Below are 18,238 nucleotides of genomic sequence, written 5' to 3'. Positions count from 1 at the left end.
CCTGCTGTCTTCTGATATGAGGGGAGGTGGTGACCTAGTGGTATTTTCGCTGGACTATTAATCCAGAAACTCAGCTAATGTTCTGGTGACCCGGGTTTGAATCCCGCCACGACAGATGGTGGAGTTTGAATTCAATTTTTAAAATCTGGCATTAAGAATCTATGGATGTCCATGAAACCATTGTTGATTGTTGAAGAAACCCATCTGGTTCTCTAATGTCCTTTACGGAAGGAAATCGGCCGTCCTTACCTGGTCTGGCCTACAAGTGACTCCAGACCCACAGCAATGTGGTTGACTCTCAACTGACTTCGCAACGAAGGATGGGCAATAAATGCTGGTCAACCAGCGATGCCCATGAATGAATTAAAAAAAGCATTGCTGCTACTGGTCTTGGTTGCTGAGGTTGCTACGGCTACTAATAGTTCACATGTTTAGCACGGATTGAGTGTGATCATCCAAAAGTGTGGAAGAAATTATCTCAAAGCTGGAAACTCACCTGGTAAACCAGATCACTGAAAGATCCTCTGCTTTAAAAAACTGTGTAAGAAGTCTCACAACACCAGGTTAAAGTCCAACAGGTTTATTTGGTAGCAAATACCATAAGCTTTCGGAGCACTGCTCCTTCGTCAGATGGAGTGGAAATGTGCTCTCAAACAGTGCACAAACAGACACAAAATCAAGTTGCAGAATACTGATTAGAATGCGAATCCCTACAGCCAGCCAGGTCTTAAAGATACAGAAGACAAACACGGGACACGGTGGACAGAGTACCCTTCGTCGTCCAGTACTTCCCCGGAGCGGAGAAGCTACGGCATCTCCTCCGGAGCCTTCAACATGTCATTGATGAAGACGAACATCTCGCCAAGGCCATCCCCACACCCCCACTTCTTGCCTTCAAACAACCACGCAACCTCAAACAGACCATTGTCCGCAGCAAACTACTCAGCCTTCAGGAGAACAGTGACCACGACACCACACAACCCTGCCACAGCAACCTCTGCAAGACGTGCCGGATCATCAACACGGATGCCATCATCTCACGGGAGAACACCATCTACCAGGTACATGGTACATACTCTTGCAACTCGGCCAACATTGTCTACCTGATATGCTGCAGGAAAGGATGCCCCGAGGCATGGTACATTGGGGAAACCATGCAGATGCAACGACAACGGATGAACGAACACCGCTCGACAATCACCAGGCAAGACTGTTCTCTTCCTGTGGGGGAGCACTTCAGCAGTCACGGGCATTCAGCCTTGGATCTTCAGGTAAGCGTTCTCCAAGGCGGCCTTCACGACACACGACAGCGCAGAGTCGCTGAGCAGAAACTGATAGCCAAGTTCCGCACACATGAGGACGGCCTAAACCGGGATGTTGGATTTATGTCACATTATCAGTAACCCCCACAGCTTGCCTCCTGGGCTTGCAGAATCTCACTAGCTGTTCTGTCTGGAGACAATACACATCTCCTTAACCTGTGTTTAATGCTCCCTCCACCCACATTGTCTGTATCTTTAAGACCTGGCTGGCTGTAGGGATTCGCATTCTAATCAGTATTCTGCAACTTGATTTTGTGTCTGTTTGCACTGTTTGAGAGCACATTTCCACTCCATCTGACGAAGGAGCAGTACTCTGAAAGCTTATGGTATTTGCTACCAAATAAACCTGTTGGACTTTAACCTGGTGGTGTGAGACTTCTTACTGTGTTCACCCCAGTCCAACGCCGGCATCTCCACATTTTTAAAAACTGTAACATGATTGCAGGGAGATTGTTCACAGGCCTACTTAAATAAGTCAGCAGGAATAAAAAACATCCCACCCAAAATGTTATTTTTTAAAAATAAATTATATATTGTTTTAATGGTGCATTTAGTGAAATTGTTAAACAAGTAGTCTTCAATCGCCCTGCCTGGCACTCACTGAAGACCTGTGACACACAGTAGTGTCTGAGTTTCAACATATTTCATTGCATGTTGAGCTTGCATCCTTTTGTGTGCTAACACAAGGAATGTCCGACTGAGCCTCCATGCCAGCAAGATCCCCAAATGGACGGATTCATCCTAAGTAAAACTTTAAACATTACGTGATCTTCATTCATTCAAACACTTGATTCATTGGATCTGTTGTTCCGTCGGCGCCAAGTTTTCCCTCTGCCTCTTCCCGAGGTTGGCATTGAGAAATAAACGTTTCCATCTCCTTCTGTGTGTCCTGGCTGGAGTTCTGCTCATGACTCAAGAGGTAGTCACCAAGGACGAGGAAGCAAGCTGAAATAAGCAGCCCTCCTCCAGCAACATAGAACCCAATGCCATAGTCTCCTGTAATGTCCACCAGAAACCCTGCAACAACAGAGAGACACACAGTCATTCCCAGTCTGAAATAAACCATTGCTTGCTTTGCCAGGTATAGCAGGAAATGTTATGCCATTGATAACCTGAACAGGCGCCGGAGTGTGGCAGTTAGGGGATTTTCACAGTAACTTCATTGCAGTGTTAATGCAAGCCTACTTGTGACACTAATAAATAAACTTTAAACTTCTGTAATTGAGATCAGAATCAAATTCTGTCAAAGACCTCCTCTCACTATTACACTCATCTAAACAAAAATCTCTACGTTTATCACAACAACCTGTATTTAATCATCCCTTAACATCCCAAATTGCTTCACCAAAGTATTATTAGACAAAACCCCATAATCAAATCACAGAAGTTATTATGTTAGGTGATCAAAAGCTTCTTTAAAGATGTAAATCTTAAACTGCTTCTTCAAACTAGACCAAGGTAGGGCTGGAGACGTTTAGGGAATTTCAGAGCTAATGGTCAAGGCAGCCTAAAGTTTTTTATTTGATTTATTATTGTCACATGTATTAGTATAGTGAAAAGTACTGTTTCTTGCGCACTATACAGACAATGCATACCATTCATAGAGAAGGACATAGTGTAGAATGTAGTGTTACAGTCATCGCTAGGGCGTAGAGAAAGATCAACTTAGTGCAAGGTAGGTCCATTCAAATGTCTGATGGCAACAGGGATGAAGTGTTGCCAAAGCTCCAATATTGGTTCATGTTTGGCAACTCTTTGCAAGCTACGTATGGTATGATTTGTATGGATAGCACACAAAACAATACTTTTCACTATCTCAGTACATGTGACAATAATAAATCAAACCAAATGTTTTTTTCTGGATAAAATGTCCATCCCTAAATTATAGTTAATACGCATGCAACAAGGAACCTTTATTACCCCACTTAAAGGATTATTTGTGGAAGAGAAAATGATTGCACGGAAGGATAAATCCAGTCTAAAATCTGTTGTTTAGCACCTTGGTAGCAGATCAATATCTTTGTCACCTATGTAACAATCTACATTGTCAACAGGCGAGCTGGACTTGGTTATTCAGAAATCAAGGTGACTGAATTCTCTCAAAATAATCTCCATAGGATTCTTTTTGGCAGGCCTCTGACTCAGGCCCATTGTTAGTCTCCAGGCTGCCCCGGTCATCCCACTGACCGTAGGAGGTGGGATCATCATGACAGGAAACATGAAATTCCAGAGTTACCCAGGGTTGTCCTCTGTGGGCGAGAATTTTCATACTGGACTCTGATGACCACATCCATTCCCAACATCTTTCTTCTGACTGACTTGGTCAATGATACAGGTTCACCCACTGTATGTATTTTAATCACTAGCATTTCTCCTGAAGAGGAAATACTTTCTAAAATGCAATAAGCAGCTTCTTAAATTCCTTTTCATTTTGGGCCCAACACCACAAAGGATACAGATTCACTGCAGCCAGATGCCCAAGAACTCAACAGATCATTATTCTAGGGACTAGCTGGCCAAGAAAGATAAAATGATAGGTCTCTAGTTGGTACATTTCTAACAGGCACAAAAATGAAAATCTCGCCCCTACAATAAGAAATGTATTGTTGGTGTAATTTGCGTCGAACGTTTCGAATGCAACATCTTTTGCTATTTTGCCACCCAGTACCAACAGAGCATTAAATAACTACAGCAAAACACTATATTTGCTCTCCCAATAAGGAACCCAATCACAACCTTGACTGTCCTTTCTTTGCATCGGGGAGGACTTTGCCCCTTTCAAAGTTAGTCACTCATATTAACCAGTGAGGTCAAGTGAAGGGCACTTTGTCATAGAATCATAAAACCTTTACAATACAGAAGAGGCCATTCGGCCCATCGAGTCTGCACTGACTCTCTGGCAGATTATCTTACCCAGGCTCACCCCGCTGCGCTATCCCCCTAACCTACACACCAAGGGGAAATTTAGCATGGCCAATCCACCTAACCTGCACATCTTTGGAACGTGGGAGGAAACCGGAGCACCCAGAGGAAACCCACACAGTCACGGGGGGAATAACTCCACACAGGCAGTCACCCAAGGCCAGATACGAACCCGAGTCCCTGGAGCTGTGAGGCAGCAGTGCTAACCACTGTGCCACCATCTGAGAAGTGGATCAATGTTGCCTGAAATAATGAGACAAATATCAAGAGTCAGGTGAAAGCCAGCTGCATAATCCTCACAATGTCACAAATTCTACACTGGGACAGTTGTACCTACTTGCTGCAGCGGCATCAAGATTCTGCAAGAGGAGGCGAATCCCTATCACCCTACTTCACTTTCTGTCATCTCAGATATAGCACCTGTGCAAAGTAAAGGCAATCTGACGGTTACTAGTAAAGGGCATTACCTGCCAGGGGCGGTCCAATCAGGCATCCAATAGTCCTGAAGAACATAATCAGCCCAAGCACATTGTCCAGTTTCTCAACTCCCATCACATCTGTCAGGACTGTGACAATGATGGCCAACATGGTCCCGAAGAAGAACCCACAAATACAGCTGAAGATGACAAGGAGGGTGTAACTCTTAGCTACAGGCAAGAGCATGAGAGCTATGCTTAAAATCGTACTCAATATTGCTGTAAGGCGGATTGATTTCATCAGGCGCAAGTTAGCTAACCAACCACAGCCAAGTCGCCCAAAGAGGTCCCCTGCCGACCAGTAGGACATCAATAAAGCTGCTTGAAAATCCTCAATCCCAATGTTTTGAGCATGGGGAATTAAATAGATGGTAGGGACGAAGAAGCCCACCACAGAGAAAAAACCAAAGAAGATCATACAAATAAACTTTGGTTGTTTCAGAAGGTGTAAATCAAAAAATTGAGCAAGGTTCTTCTTCTGAACTGGACTTGTGTCACTCAGGTCTTCCCTGGATGATGATGGAGAATTCAGACGACGTTTCTTGGGCGGCTGATACGGTCTCATCAGGGCTCCACAGACACAGAGGTTCAGCTGGATACCAGCAATGATCATCATTGCTTGTCGCCATGACATCTGATCGACGAGCCATTGGAAGAAAGGTGTGAAGATGAAGGTGAAGACACATTCTCCACAGCTGGCAATGGCGTTGGCCAATGGCCTCCGTTCTCGGAAGTACTGGGTGACTAGGCTTACTGACGGGATCCAAGCAAATCCATTACCCAAACCTGAAGGAAAATAGAAACAGAAATATATGTTTTAGAATATCGTACAGAGTTGAAAAAGATATGAACCTCACAGGAAAAAGCATTTCAAAATGGTACGACATAAAATTTGGGAAGAAGAATTGATCACAACTCATCTATTCAGAGAAATCCTACGATCATCCCATCTCGGCATCCAACTGCTCCTTGAAGCATTGAGCTTTTTTCACTGCTGTATCTTGTGCAGGGCTTCCTGACAGTCCCTACATGAGCACATCATTCATCTTATTTGGACTCATACCTCCTTATTTAAGCAGAAAGCCTAGTGTGGAAAATGCAGTGATGAAATTAAAATGAAAATTAAGAGAGCAAACAAAGGGCATGGAAAGATATTGACAGTTAATTTCAAGGAAAACTTCAAGATGTGTAATATAAATACGGGGCGGCACAGTGGTTAGCACCGCTGCCTCACTGATCCAGAGACCCCGGGTTCGATTCCCGGCTTGGGTCGGTGTCTGTGCATTCTCCCCATGTCTGCGTGGGTTTCCTCCGGGTGTTCCGGTTACCTCCCACAGTCTGAAAGACAAATTCTGAGGGAGAATTTGGCCATGCTAAATTCTCCCTCAGTGTAACCCGAACAGGCGCCGGAGTGTGGTGATTAGGGGATTTTCACAGTAACTTTATTACCGTGTTAACGTAAGCCTACTTGTGACTAATAAATAAACTTTTTACTTTAAAATGTTTAGGACCCAGAGTATAATCAAAAAGGCAACTTGTTCGATGAGGAAAACGTGGGCATGATTTCTCAATTAATACATTTTGTCTGCCTTCACAAAAGAGCGGGACAACACAATCATTGTAGTTAAGGACAAGTGTAAAATATTGAGTAGCATTAACGTAATGAGAGAGTAAATATTATGATCAGCATCTTGTGTTTAAATTGCCAGGCCTGGATGAACATAGTCCAGACTATAAGAGATAAAAGGGAGGAAATAGTATAGAATCTTCACTGACTATGCGCATGGTTCCAAAAGACTAGAGGACTGCCAACATTGCATCGCTGTTTAAAAATGGAGGAAGGGGTACACTGAGTAATTACAAGCCAGTCAACCTAACCTCAATGGTGGGTGAGTGGCTAGAAACAAGTCTGAGGGACAATATAAGTTGCCACTTAGAAAAGGTAGAGATTAATCAAGAACAGTAGGCATGGAATTGTAAAAGGAAGGTTATGGCTGACTAACTGGAATGAATTTTTTAAGGAGGTAACAAGGAAGGTGATTGAAAGTGTAGTCAGCAACGCTGTCAGCAATAGCCAGATCATTGACGTGCTAGTTATGTCCCACCAGATCCTGACCTCATTATAGCCTTGGTCCAAACATAGACTAAAGAGCTGAACAAAGACATGAGGTGAGAGTGTCTGCCATTGACATCAAGGCAGCATTTGGCCAAGTGTGGTATCAAGAACTCCTCGCAAAATTGGGAATCAGGGGAAAAATCTCCACTGGTTGGAGTCATACCTGCCACAAAAGGAAGATGGTTGTGGTTGTTGGAGATCAATCATCTCAATCCCAGGGGATCACTGCAGGGGATTCTCAGGATAGTGCCCCAAGTCAGAAGTGAGGGCCTTCACTGATGATTGCAGTGTTCAGCACCATTTATGACTCCTCAGATACTGAAGCAGTCCATGTCCAGATATAGCAAAACCTCAACAACATTCAGGCTTGGGGTGACAAGTGGCGAGTAAAGTTCGCACCACACAAGCGCCAGAAAATGACCATCATCAACATGAAAATCTAGCCATCTCCACTTGGCATTAAATGGTATTACCATCACTGAATCCCCCACTAGCAGCATCCTGAGGGATTACTATTGACCAGAAACTGAACTGGACCAGCTGTATAAATACTATGGCTACAAGAGATAGTAAGAGTTTTAACAACACCAGGTTAAAGTCCAACAGGTTTATTTGGTAGCAAATACCATTAGCTTTTGGAGCGCGGCTCCTTCGTCAGATGGAGTGGAAATGTGCTCTCAAACAGGGCACAGAGACACAAAATCAAGTCACAGAATACTGATTAGAATGCGAATCCCTACAGCCAACCAGATCTTAAAGATACAGACAATGTGGGTGGAGGGAGCATTAAGCACAGGTTAAAGAGATGTGTATTGTCTCCAGGCAGGACACCCAGTGTATTGTCTCCAGACAGCTGTCCTGTCTGGAGACAATACACATCTCTTTAACCTGTGCTTAATGCTCCCTCCACCCACATTGTCTGTATCTTTAAGATCTGGTTGGTTGTAGGGATTCGCATTCTAATCAATATTCTGTAACTTGATTTTGTGTCTCTGTGCCCTGTTTGAGAGCACATTTCCACTCCATCTGACGAAGGAGCAGCGCTCCGAAAGCTAATGGTATTTGCTACCAAATAAACCTGTTGGACTTTAACCTGGTGTTGTTAAAACTCTTACTGTGTTCACCCCAGTCCAACGCCGCATCTCCACTACAAGAGATAGGTCAGAGGCTAGGAATTCAGCAGTGAGTTATTTGCCTCCTGACTCCCAAAACCCTGTCCACCATCTACAAGACACAAGTCAGGAGTGTGATGGAATACTCTCCACTTTCCTGGATGAGTGCAGCTCCAATGACACTCAAGAACCTGACACCATCCAGAACAAAGCAGCCCACTTGCTTGGTACCTCTTCCACCATCTTCAACATTTACTTCCTCCATCATGGATGCACAGTGGCAGCAGTATATACCATCTACAAGATACACGACAGCAACTCACCAAGGCTCCTTCGATGGCACATTCTAACCCTGCAACAAGGGCAGCAGACTCATGGGAAGTTTCTCTCCAAGTCACTCACTGCCCTCACCTGGAAATATATCAGCGTTCCTTCACTGTCACTGGGTCAAAATCCTGGAAATCGCTCCCTAACACCACTGTGGGTGTAACTACACTATATGAACTGCAGCGATTCAAGAAGGCAGCTCATCACCACCTTCTCAAGGGCAATTAGGAAGGGAAAAGAAAAGCTGGCCAGCGCAGTCGATGTCCCATGAACAAATGAGCATTTTCTAAAACGGTGAATGAGAATAGCGTTTTTGATGTCGTCTACATGGTTTTTAGCAATGCTTTTGACAAGAATTCACATGACAGACTGATCAGAAAGTGTGCATGGACTCCATGGGAAAGTGATTCAACTGCTTTTCCATATGCACCTTGTAAGATCTGAAAAGCAACTGAGGGAAAATGTGTTTTCTTCGCTCTTATTAAGCTATAAATGCTTAAATTTAAAATAAAATGTATAAAATAAATTCACCATAAATAGCAAATTCAGGAAATCCTCTCCTCATGTTTCCATTTATTTAAACCGTATAATTGAAAAGATAAGAACCAAAAAGGAAACTCAAATGAAACAGGGATAAAGAAAGTGAGAAAGAGGAAGGAAAGGCTTGCGAATGTGTGGAACGAAGCAGTTGAGGCTACCTCGTTGAATGTTTTTAAGGCAAAGGTAGATAGATTTTTGAACAGTAAAGGAATTAAGGGTTATGGTGAGCTGGCAGGTAAGTGGAGCTGAGTCCATGAAAAGACCAGCCATGATCTTATTGACTGGCGGAGCAGACTCAAACGGCCAGATAGCCTACTCCTGCTCCTAATTCTTATGTTCTTATGAAAGGAAAAAGGAAAATTAAAAATACTTCAGATAAAATCAACTATTAACTTGTGTCTATTAAGTAGGCAAATAGTTTGTGGCTATTTTTTGTGATAGGAGTCAGTGGAGACTGGGTTGACAATGGCCTTTTGCCATCTTGTTGCCGATTGCATTTGACACAACCAATCTATCACTCAAGTCTAACTTTTTCTGTTTTTGCTAACTTCATTGGAAAAGTGGACATGTGTAAAGAAATAAAACTGCAATGGCATTAATGAAGAAATTGTTTGGAAGAGTAAATAATGTGGAAAGACGGGTACTTTTCCCTCAAACTCCAGCCATTTACAGAACTGAGCAACACAAAGAGGTCAATCAGCCCATTTGTGCCTATGCTCGCTCTATAAGAGCTTTCCATTTGGTATATTTCCCACATTCTTAATCCTCATTTTTGCAAATGTCTTCCCTTTAAATATATGTTATAGATTCTGCTTCACCACAGCCTAGTAAGGCACTCAGAAAATGAGAAGCATCTATATTTGGGCACACAAAGGGCAAAGCGCGAAGGGCAAATACCATACACCATTTTGATGAGGTCCAATACGCTCAAGATACTGGGACTTGAACCACTAAAGATTGGCTGACTGGCAGAAGGCAGAGAGTGGGGATAAAGGGATCCTTTTCAGGATGGCAGCCGGTGACTTGTGGAGTTCCGCAGGGGTCAGTGTTGGGACCACAATTCTTCATTTTATATATCAATGATCTAGATGAAGGAACTTAGGGCATTGTGACTAAGTTTGCAGATGATACAAAGACAGACGGAGGGACAGATAGTATTGAAGGAAGCGGGGAGGATGCAGAAGGGCTTGGAAAGGTTAGGACAGCGGGCAAAGAAGTGGCAGATGGAATACAATGTGGGAAACTGTGAGGTAGGAAGAATAGAGGCATGGACTATTTTCTAAATGGGGAGAGAATTCAGAAATCAGAAACGCAAAGGGACTTGGGAGTCCTAGTTCAGGATTCTCTTTAGGTTAATTTGCAAGTTGAGTTGGTAGTTAGGAAGGCAAATGCAATGCTAGCATTCATTTTGAGAGGACTAGGATACAAAAGCAAGGATGTACTGCTGAGGCTTTACCAGGCTCTGGTCAGACTACATTTGGAATATTGTGAACAATTTTGGGCCCCATATCTAAAGGAAGATGTGCTGGCCTTGGAGAGGGTCCAGAAGAGGTTCCACAAGAATGATCCCGGGAATGAAAAACTTGACGTATGAGGAGCGTTTGAGGACTCTGGGTCTGTACTCAATGCGGTTTAGAAGGATGAGGGGGGATCTCACTGAAACTTACAGAATACTGAAAGGCCTGGAGAGAGTGAAAGTGGGGAAGATGTTTCCATGAGTAGGAGAGACTGCGATCCGAGGGCACAGCCTCAGAGTAAAGGGACGACCTGGAGGTTCGCAAAGCGGGTGTGAAATTCCATAGAACGTTGTCTTTGCAGGTCATAATTGTAATTGACATTGGAACTCCAGAAACTGGTCAGCTTGTAATACCAGATGTTAGGTGGCCTGGTAGCCATCTTAAGTCAGTGTCTTTGCTTGCTGTTTCAAAAGTCCTTTTAAAACAGTTTCTATTTGCCCAGCCAATGAAATGAAAGACTAATATCACACATGCACACGTCACATCATTGTGACACAATCCTTGGAGTCGGTTTCCCCAACTTTCTCTTGTCCTGATTAGTAAAGCCGCTCACTCAGAATCAGTGAATTTCCTCTGCATCTTCTCCATTGCATTGGTTTAAAATAAAGACACCCAAAACAATAAACAACATTCTAGCCGCAAACTAACCAAAGATTTGTATAGTTTGGCATTCTCTCCATGTCTTGTGCTTATACACCTCAGGTTTAGTCGATTTTATATTATGTCTAAAAGAACAAGTTCCATTTAATTTTGCTAAACCATACCAGCAGCTGTCTAAAATACTTGGCAGTACATCTTTCAATGATTAACTAGAGTGATCAAGTCATCTTTGTATGCTACACAACATGCTACCCGGAAGTTAATTGAGGTCGGATAAATGGATATAAACTGAACTACAATCCACTCAACTAAAATGCTACTCATCAAAATCATTGGAATATTAGTCCACTTGAAGTTAATTAAGATAAACTTTAATAATTACAACCCATGGTATTATCGCTAGACTATTAATCCCAGAAACTCAGCTAATGTTCTGGGTACCCAGGTTCAAATCCCGCTACAGCAGTTGGTGGAATTTGAATTCGTTAAAAATAAATCTGGAATTAAGAATCTACTGACGACCATGAAACCATGGTCGATTGTCAGAAAAACCCATCTGGTTCACTAATGTCCTTTAGGGAAGGAAATCTGCCGTCCTTACCCGGTCTGGCCTACATGTGACTCCAGAGCCACAGCAATGTGGTTGATTCTCAACTGCTCTCTGAAATGGCCTAGCAAGCCATTCATTTTCAAGGGCAACTAGGGATGGGTAATAAATGCTGACCAGCCAGTGATGCCCATGTCCCATGAATGAATAAAAAACAGTACTAAGTTATTACGAATCTGTGGATGAAGGGGTCTAGATAATGTGAAGATCATGGAAAGGTTAAAGTTGACCGCTTTCCATCGGTCGTCTGAATGGCTCCAGAATTTCACTCTCCAGATCCACATGTGTACTCATCAGTGTAACTTTAACTCACTCACTCATTTACCTATGAGAAAGCCTGTTGTGAGATACATTGCCAACAAACTGAAGCCGAAGGATCCAAGCAGCAGTCCGAGCGAGGACAATATTCCACCGATGATGATGACAGCTCTGTGAGACAGCAGGAGACTGAGAGCACTGGCCAATGGGGCTGCAGGAACAACAAAGAAACGCAGCAAAATAGCAATCTCGATTCTGAAGCATTCATTTTGATTGATATTAGATTTAATAACAAAGTTTAACATAACCCACAAACAACTTGACTGAATTGGTGTGAATTAAGGTAATCAAACATGAAATAAGCATCATAGAATGGGTTGTTTGACCATTGAGTCATGCTAATCTCCTTTCTCCACATTAGCCACCAAGCCTAATCTCATTCTCCTAGTTAGTCCCCACCTATTGGAAAAACATATTAAAAAACACCAAAGTATTTTGAGATCATGGTCACACATGTGCAGATTTTCCTGCACATACAGCTCTAATTTTTGTTTTAAAATTGGATGCATCAACTTGGAGGCAAAAATGCACGCAATCTAGGCTGGCCTAGAAATTGAGCAGGAAGGGGGATGACTAGCTGAGTTTCTCTCGCAGAGAGATGGCACCAAAACAATAGGCAAATGGCATCTTTCTGTGTTGTAAACAGTCTAAGATTAATGAAATGTGGGTGGGGTTACATTTGGAAAGTGACATTATCAAGATCAGTGACTGATACTTACAACCCACATGAAACACTGCCACGGTGATGGCAGTGATCCAGGAAACCTTAAAGGCAAGTACGCCAAAGTACTCCTGTATGTCAAGGAAAAAGATTCCAAATGTTTTCACAAAAGAGGTCGCCAGCCCGGTTATAACAAAGCATGATGCTAATACAACCCATCCGTATCCACCGTCTGTGTATTTCGGAGCGGGGGGGGTGTCATCGGGCTCCTCAGTAGCAGAGTCAGCAGCCCCAAGTTCCTTTGGCATTGCAGTTTCCTTTGAATCTAATAAAAAACATGTGTAAGGCAATCATTCACTCCTGTTGAGTTGACTTTGATGCAGCACCACCCAAGACATACATCTCGGCTTGACGCTGCCAGACCTGTTCATTACCAGCAATTTGTATTTTTCCTCATTTTCAACATTCATGTTTTGTTTTATAATTAATTGATGTAATATTCACCCTGAATTTCCCTAATGTCAATTCGGTCATTGTTAAAATGGAAGGTTACGCCATTTGCCAAACAGATTTAAGCAAGCTTTTTTTGGGATCGGTTAGTTTAAACACTTGTGTTGCCACTCTGGTGTAAATCAGGAGCAGAAACTGTGTGTGTGCTGACGAATACCACCCACCCCCGTGCTGACGAATACCACCCACCCCCACGCTGAAGAATACACCAACCCCCACGCTGAAGAATACCACCCACCTCCACGCTGAAGAATACCATTAACTCCACCCCCCACCCCTTTTCCCATTTCTGTGCCACAACAGTGTCAATCTTTAAAAGCACGATTCAGATGCCCAGCAGCAGAATACGGCCCCACAAAACATGGTGTGCAGAAAACAAGTGGTCTCGCTGACTACTTCCACCAGTTCACCCAATGGCATCTCTTACAGTTTCAGTTCAGGTCAGCGCTAACATTCCCAGACTGGTGCCAGCTATGCCCACTAGACACCAGGCAAGGGCAGCAGGCAGAAAAGCGCAACTGATTTTCCTGATGAAGCCCTCCTTTAAGAAGAGCTTCACACTCTTGGAGATGTTCACCAATCCAGATACCATATGTAGGAAGTTAGTTCCCAACTCCTTCAAACGCAGGGTAGAAAGAAGCAAGAACAGGCAAGGTGATCATGTCAGCACACCCCACTTTTGTTTCAACCCACTCTCTACGCAGGACATAAGAGTAGGTGTAGGCCATTCGGGCCTTCCAGCCTATTCTGCAATTCAATGAGATCTTGTCTGATCTGTATCGCAACTCCATCCATTTATTCACCTTTGGTCCATATCCTTCAAAACCCTTAACCAGTAAATAATACATAGATCTAAAATGATTAACATTGTGTGAGGGGGTTTCTTCACTACTCCCACTCTTAATGCAAAGAGGAGTTTCCTCATTGCTCTCCCGAATGGCCTAACGCTGATTTCAAGCTTGTGCACCTTGTCTGGACTCCCCCAACAGCAACAAAAGGTGTCTCACGGTTTACCCTACCAATTCAGCGCAGAAAGAGGCCATTCGGCCCATCGAATCTGCACCAACCACAATCCCACCCAGGCCCCTTCCCCATATCCCAACATATTTACCCACTAATCCCTCTAACCTATGCATCCCGGGACACTAAGGGCAATTTAGAATAGCCAATCAACCTAGCCCGCACAGCTTTGGATTGTGTGGAGGAAACCGGAGCACCCGGAGGAAACCCATGCAGACACAGGGAGAATGTGCAAACTCCACACAGACAGTGACCCGAGCCGGGATTCGAACCCAGGTCCCTGGAGCTGTGAAGCAGCAGTGCTGACCACTGTGCTACCGTGCCGCCCAATTCCTTATAAAAATACTAAAATACTAAAAAATAACTGAAGTAAATTATAAAAATACTAAAAGCCACCATCAAATCACCATTGCTGATAACAGTGGACAAACATGTGGCGTACTTCAAATGCAAGCACTGATGCCGTGTTTTTCCTTAGAAATGCATAAAAGCACCTGTCCACTATTACCAGTAATTGTAATCCTTTGCTTTTTACTAAATAACGTAACTGTGCAGGTAACTCAAACACTGGAGAATCTGACAGCCCAAAAACAATTCCCAGTATTAGCACTCAAACAATAATAAATACAGTTACCATTCATTCCCCCAGTTGCCTCTTGTGGAATGAACTGCTTTAGACAAAGGGTTGAAGATAAGACCAAGCAGTGGGGGCATGGTGAGAAAATAGGAGAGATTCTTCGCAAGTCAAACCTTACACTGATTGTTAATCAAATGTTGAAATAGGTGAATCATATCAGCAACAATGCTATTAAACCCCACCTTCTAAAATCACATTTCCCAAACCTACCAAATAGTAAGTCCAAAGTGCACCTAGCTTTAATTAGTCACTGCCCTGTGCAGTGTAGTGTCACCTTACCTGTTGCACAAGTTCAAGTTGAAAGATTTTGATAGTTAAACAAGTCCTTGCTGATTAATTGACCGAGTTTCATTCAAGCAGAATGCCTTCTATGGAAGAAAGAAAGACTGATTTGCATTTTTGACCAAGTCTTTCCTCCAGACCATCTCAAACCATTTTACAGTCAATTAAATATTCTTTTGAAGTGTCATCACTATCTTAAAGCAGGAAACACAACAACCAATTTTTAGATAACAAGGTCTCACAAAAAACAACATGATTAGATGACCAGATGATCTGTTTTAGCCACGTTTGTTGAGGGATAAGGACCGGCAGGTACACCGGGGAGAGCTTCCCTGCTCTTTCTTTAAGTAATGCTATGGGATCGTCCACATCGACACGAGGCTGCAGACTTGCTTTAATGTCTCATCTGAAAGACTGCATCTCTCGACTGCAGCACTTCTCGGTGTACGGAGTGTCAACCTTCTCGGGGGTGAGAGCTGCTGTCAACTACGGCGGGACTCACACCAGCATTGTCAGAATCACCATGACAAAGAGAGAAATCATTAAAAATTACATCCAGATGTTTGTCGGGTCGATCAGAAACTTCTTATATAGCAAGTGGCTCTGTTCCAAGTCTGTCGATATCTGATGAATCGGTTCCGATAGATGTTCTGTTTATGATCACCACTCAGACTAAGCCTCCGAGGGGAAGTGTGGGCCAAAGCTAAAGGGCGGAGCAAAGGACAAATCGCAAGAAAGATATGCCGAGTTAATTGACAGATAACAACTCCTAGTACTTACTCTACATTACTGATTTCACTGAACTCTATTTCCCTCTATTGTTTGCAGGTCAGAATCACTGGTGTAATCTCATCTCCCCAAAGCCAGTTTCAAAGTACGTATTTTCCCATTGCGGGCAACCCCGTTAACAGCTCACGGCTTGTGCTAGTTCATTGGGAATGTCAGACTTCTGGCTGAAATCAGGATCCAGTGCACCAAGTCAGAGCTAGTGCACATCCATAAAACAGCTGATTTCAACACACAGCAAACTATTTTTACCTTTCACGAGCTGCAGGAATCCAAGGTGGCTAAAAACTGTAATAGGGTCACTAGGTTCCCACCGACCTTTGTACAAACCAGTGAAGCAGGGTCAGCATTATTGGTCCATGCAGTCTTTTCACATGGGCAGCGCGGTGGCACAGTGGTTAGCACTCTTGCCTCGCAGGGACCCAGGTTTGATTCCAGCCTCAGGTGACTGTGTGGAGTTTGCACATTCTCCCCGTGTCTGCGTGGATTTCCTCCAGATGTCCTGGTTTCCTCCCATAGACCAAAGATGTGCAGGTTAGGTTGATTGGCCATGGAAAATTGCTTCTTAGTGTCAGTGGGGCTAGCAGGGTAAATATGTGGGGTTACAGGGATAGGGCCTGGGTGGGATTGTTGCCGGTGCAGGCTCGATGGCCCGAACGGCCTCCTTCTGCACTGTAGGGATTCTATGATCATCAGCACTACAGAAATAATTGTTATCTACGAGCAAGAGTAGGTTCTTAAGCCTGTTCCAGCATGGAATCTTGGTTGCATCTCCATTTTCCAGTCTGCTCCCCTTTAACTTTCCTGTAATTTAATAAACTAATTTTTCTTGAATATATTCAATGAATCAGCCTCCACAGTTCCCTGGGAAAGAAAACTCCAAAGATTCACAATCCTCAGAGGAAATCCTCCACGTGCTGCACCAGATTCTCATCTTCAAGGCCAGGAATTGGTTGTCCAGCCATGCGTGACACTGCAATCCTACCTGCTGACCAACTGTTCCACCTGGTGGGGTAGTGGGGATAGACTGGAGTCAGGGCTGCCACCCACTGCAGCAAGTCTGAGGCCGGCATAGAGTCAATGTCAATGTAGGGTCAATGTAGAGGCAGCAAGGTTAAAAGGGCCCCCTCCACTTGCTGGGATATTGATCAACTTCTGGAGATGTGTGAGGCCTCCTAACACACCTCCTTAACCGTCTCATGCCCCAACTCTTCCCTCAATGCTCCCATATATATTGCTGTCCCTCACCACCACATCCCTTCCATAACCCTTCATACACTAGCCACAATATACAGAACACACCAGCTCACAGTCCTCTTGTCAACTGTGTCAATAGACCCTGCTGAGCTGAATCTACTGGTGGGTTTGAAAGTCAGCCAACCATCCATAATGAGATCCCTTTGCACAACTGTACAAGCAACTCCTGCAAGCCAAATCCTTTAGTGGATTTGGAAGTCAAGCAATCATTCATAATGAGATTCCATTCAACAACTCTGACAACAAAGCTTCCAAAGCTGAATATGTTAAAACCTTTGAAGTCAGCCAGAAGCTCAGTCATCTATTTAAGCTTTGAAACAGTCAAGTAGATGGTGAAACAATGAAACCATGAAAGCAGAAGGGACAACTGACATGGTTCAATCTGAATTTCAACATGCAATGGAAAACAGCACTTTATACAATGGATAATGTGCTTTAATGCATTTGACAAAGTTTCTATTTTTACAATGTTGTTCAATTAACTTGATTGCAGTGTTAATGGACCCAATTTTACCATTTTGAATGCTGAATCTGGACGCAATTCAGATCCGACTTGGAAATCTGTTCTCAGGCGCTCCCATACGCACTTAGCCTGATAAAAAAATCGCGGGTCTGAATCGCACTGTGGGTGGGGCTTATAGTGCCCGAAACGCTGCAGCTCCGATTGGAGCTTTGAACTGCACATGCGTGGTGAAAAAAAATTTGAAAAACGCGCCCCTGTCAAATTGCTCCCGGGCCGCAAAAAGCGGATAAAATGGCCCAGGAGCAAAAAGCGGGAGCGATAGCCCCCACAGATATTGCCCTACCCCTACAACATAATTGTCCCCCTTATCCACCCACCCCCCCGCTACCCAGACAGATCGCGACCCTCTGCCTCCTTCCCCCCCACTGATCACCCGCAGAGTGGCAACGGACCCCCCAGCACCCCCGCCACCCCCCACCAGAGATCCATCTCACCTCCCTCCCCCCCACCAAAGAATGATCGGTCTTCCCTCCCCCACCCACCCCCAACCACCGGAGAATGATCTGGCCTCCCTCCTCACCCATCTCCCCCCCCACCCCCACCAGAGAATGATAGGGCCTCCCTTCCCCCCCCCCAACAGAGAATAATCAGGCCTCCCTCGTTCCCCCCCACCAGAGATACATCTGTCCCACCTCCCACCTCCCTCTCCCCCACCAGAGAACGATCAGGCCTCCCTCCTCTTCCCCCTCACCACAGAATGATCTG

General features: G+C 44.1%; 1 protein-coding gene across 1 annotated transcript in view; it reads right to left on the bottom strand.

Moving 5' to 3' along the window:
- Nucleotides 1-1,830: 1,830 nt before the first annotated feature.
- The window catches only part of LOC144497440 (monocarboxylate transporter 13), a 45,595-nt gene continuing 29,187 nt past the window's right edge, over nucleotides 1,831-18,238 (bottom strand). Inside the window, exons 2-5 of the mRNA XM_078218714.1 lie at nucleotides 12,577-12,843; nucleotides 11,865-12,008; nucleotides 4,712-5,506; nucleotides 1,831-2,339 (exon numbers count right to left, since the gene is read on the bottom strand). Coding sequence (XP_078074840.1) covers nucleotides 2,098-2,339; nucleotides 4,712-5,506; nucleotides 11,865-12,008; nucleotides 12,577-12,826 — 1,431 coding nt within the window. The 5' untranslated portion in view covers nucleotides 12,827-12,843 and the 3' untranslated portion in view covers nucleotides 1,831-2,097. The remainder of the gene's footprint in view (nucleotides 2,340-4,711; nucleotides 5,507-11,864; nucleotides 12,009-12,576; nucleotides 12,844-18,238) is intronic.

Source organism: Mustelus asterias, chromosome 8 (assembly GCF_964213995.1).
Source record: "Mustelus asterias chromosome 8, sMusAst1.hap1.1, whole genome shotgun sequence".
NCBI lineage: Eukaryota > Metazoa > Chordata > Chondrichthyes > Carcharhiniformes > Triakidae > Mustelus > Mustelus asterias.
The sequence above is the reverse complement of the archived record's forward strand: the minus strand, read 5'-3'. Positions and strand labels throughout refer to the sequence as shown.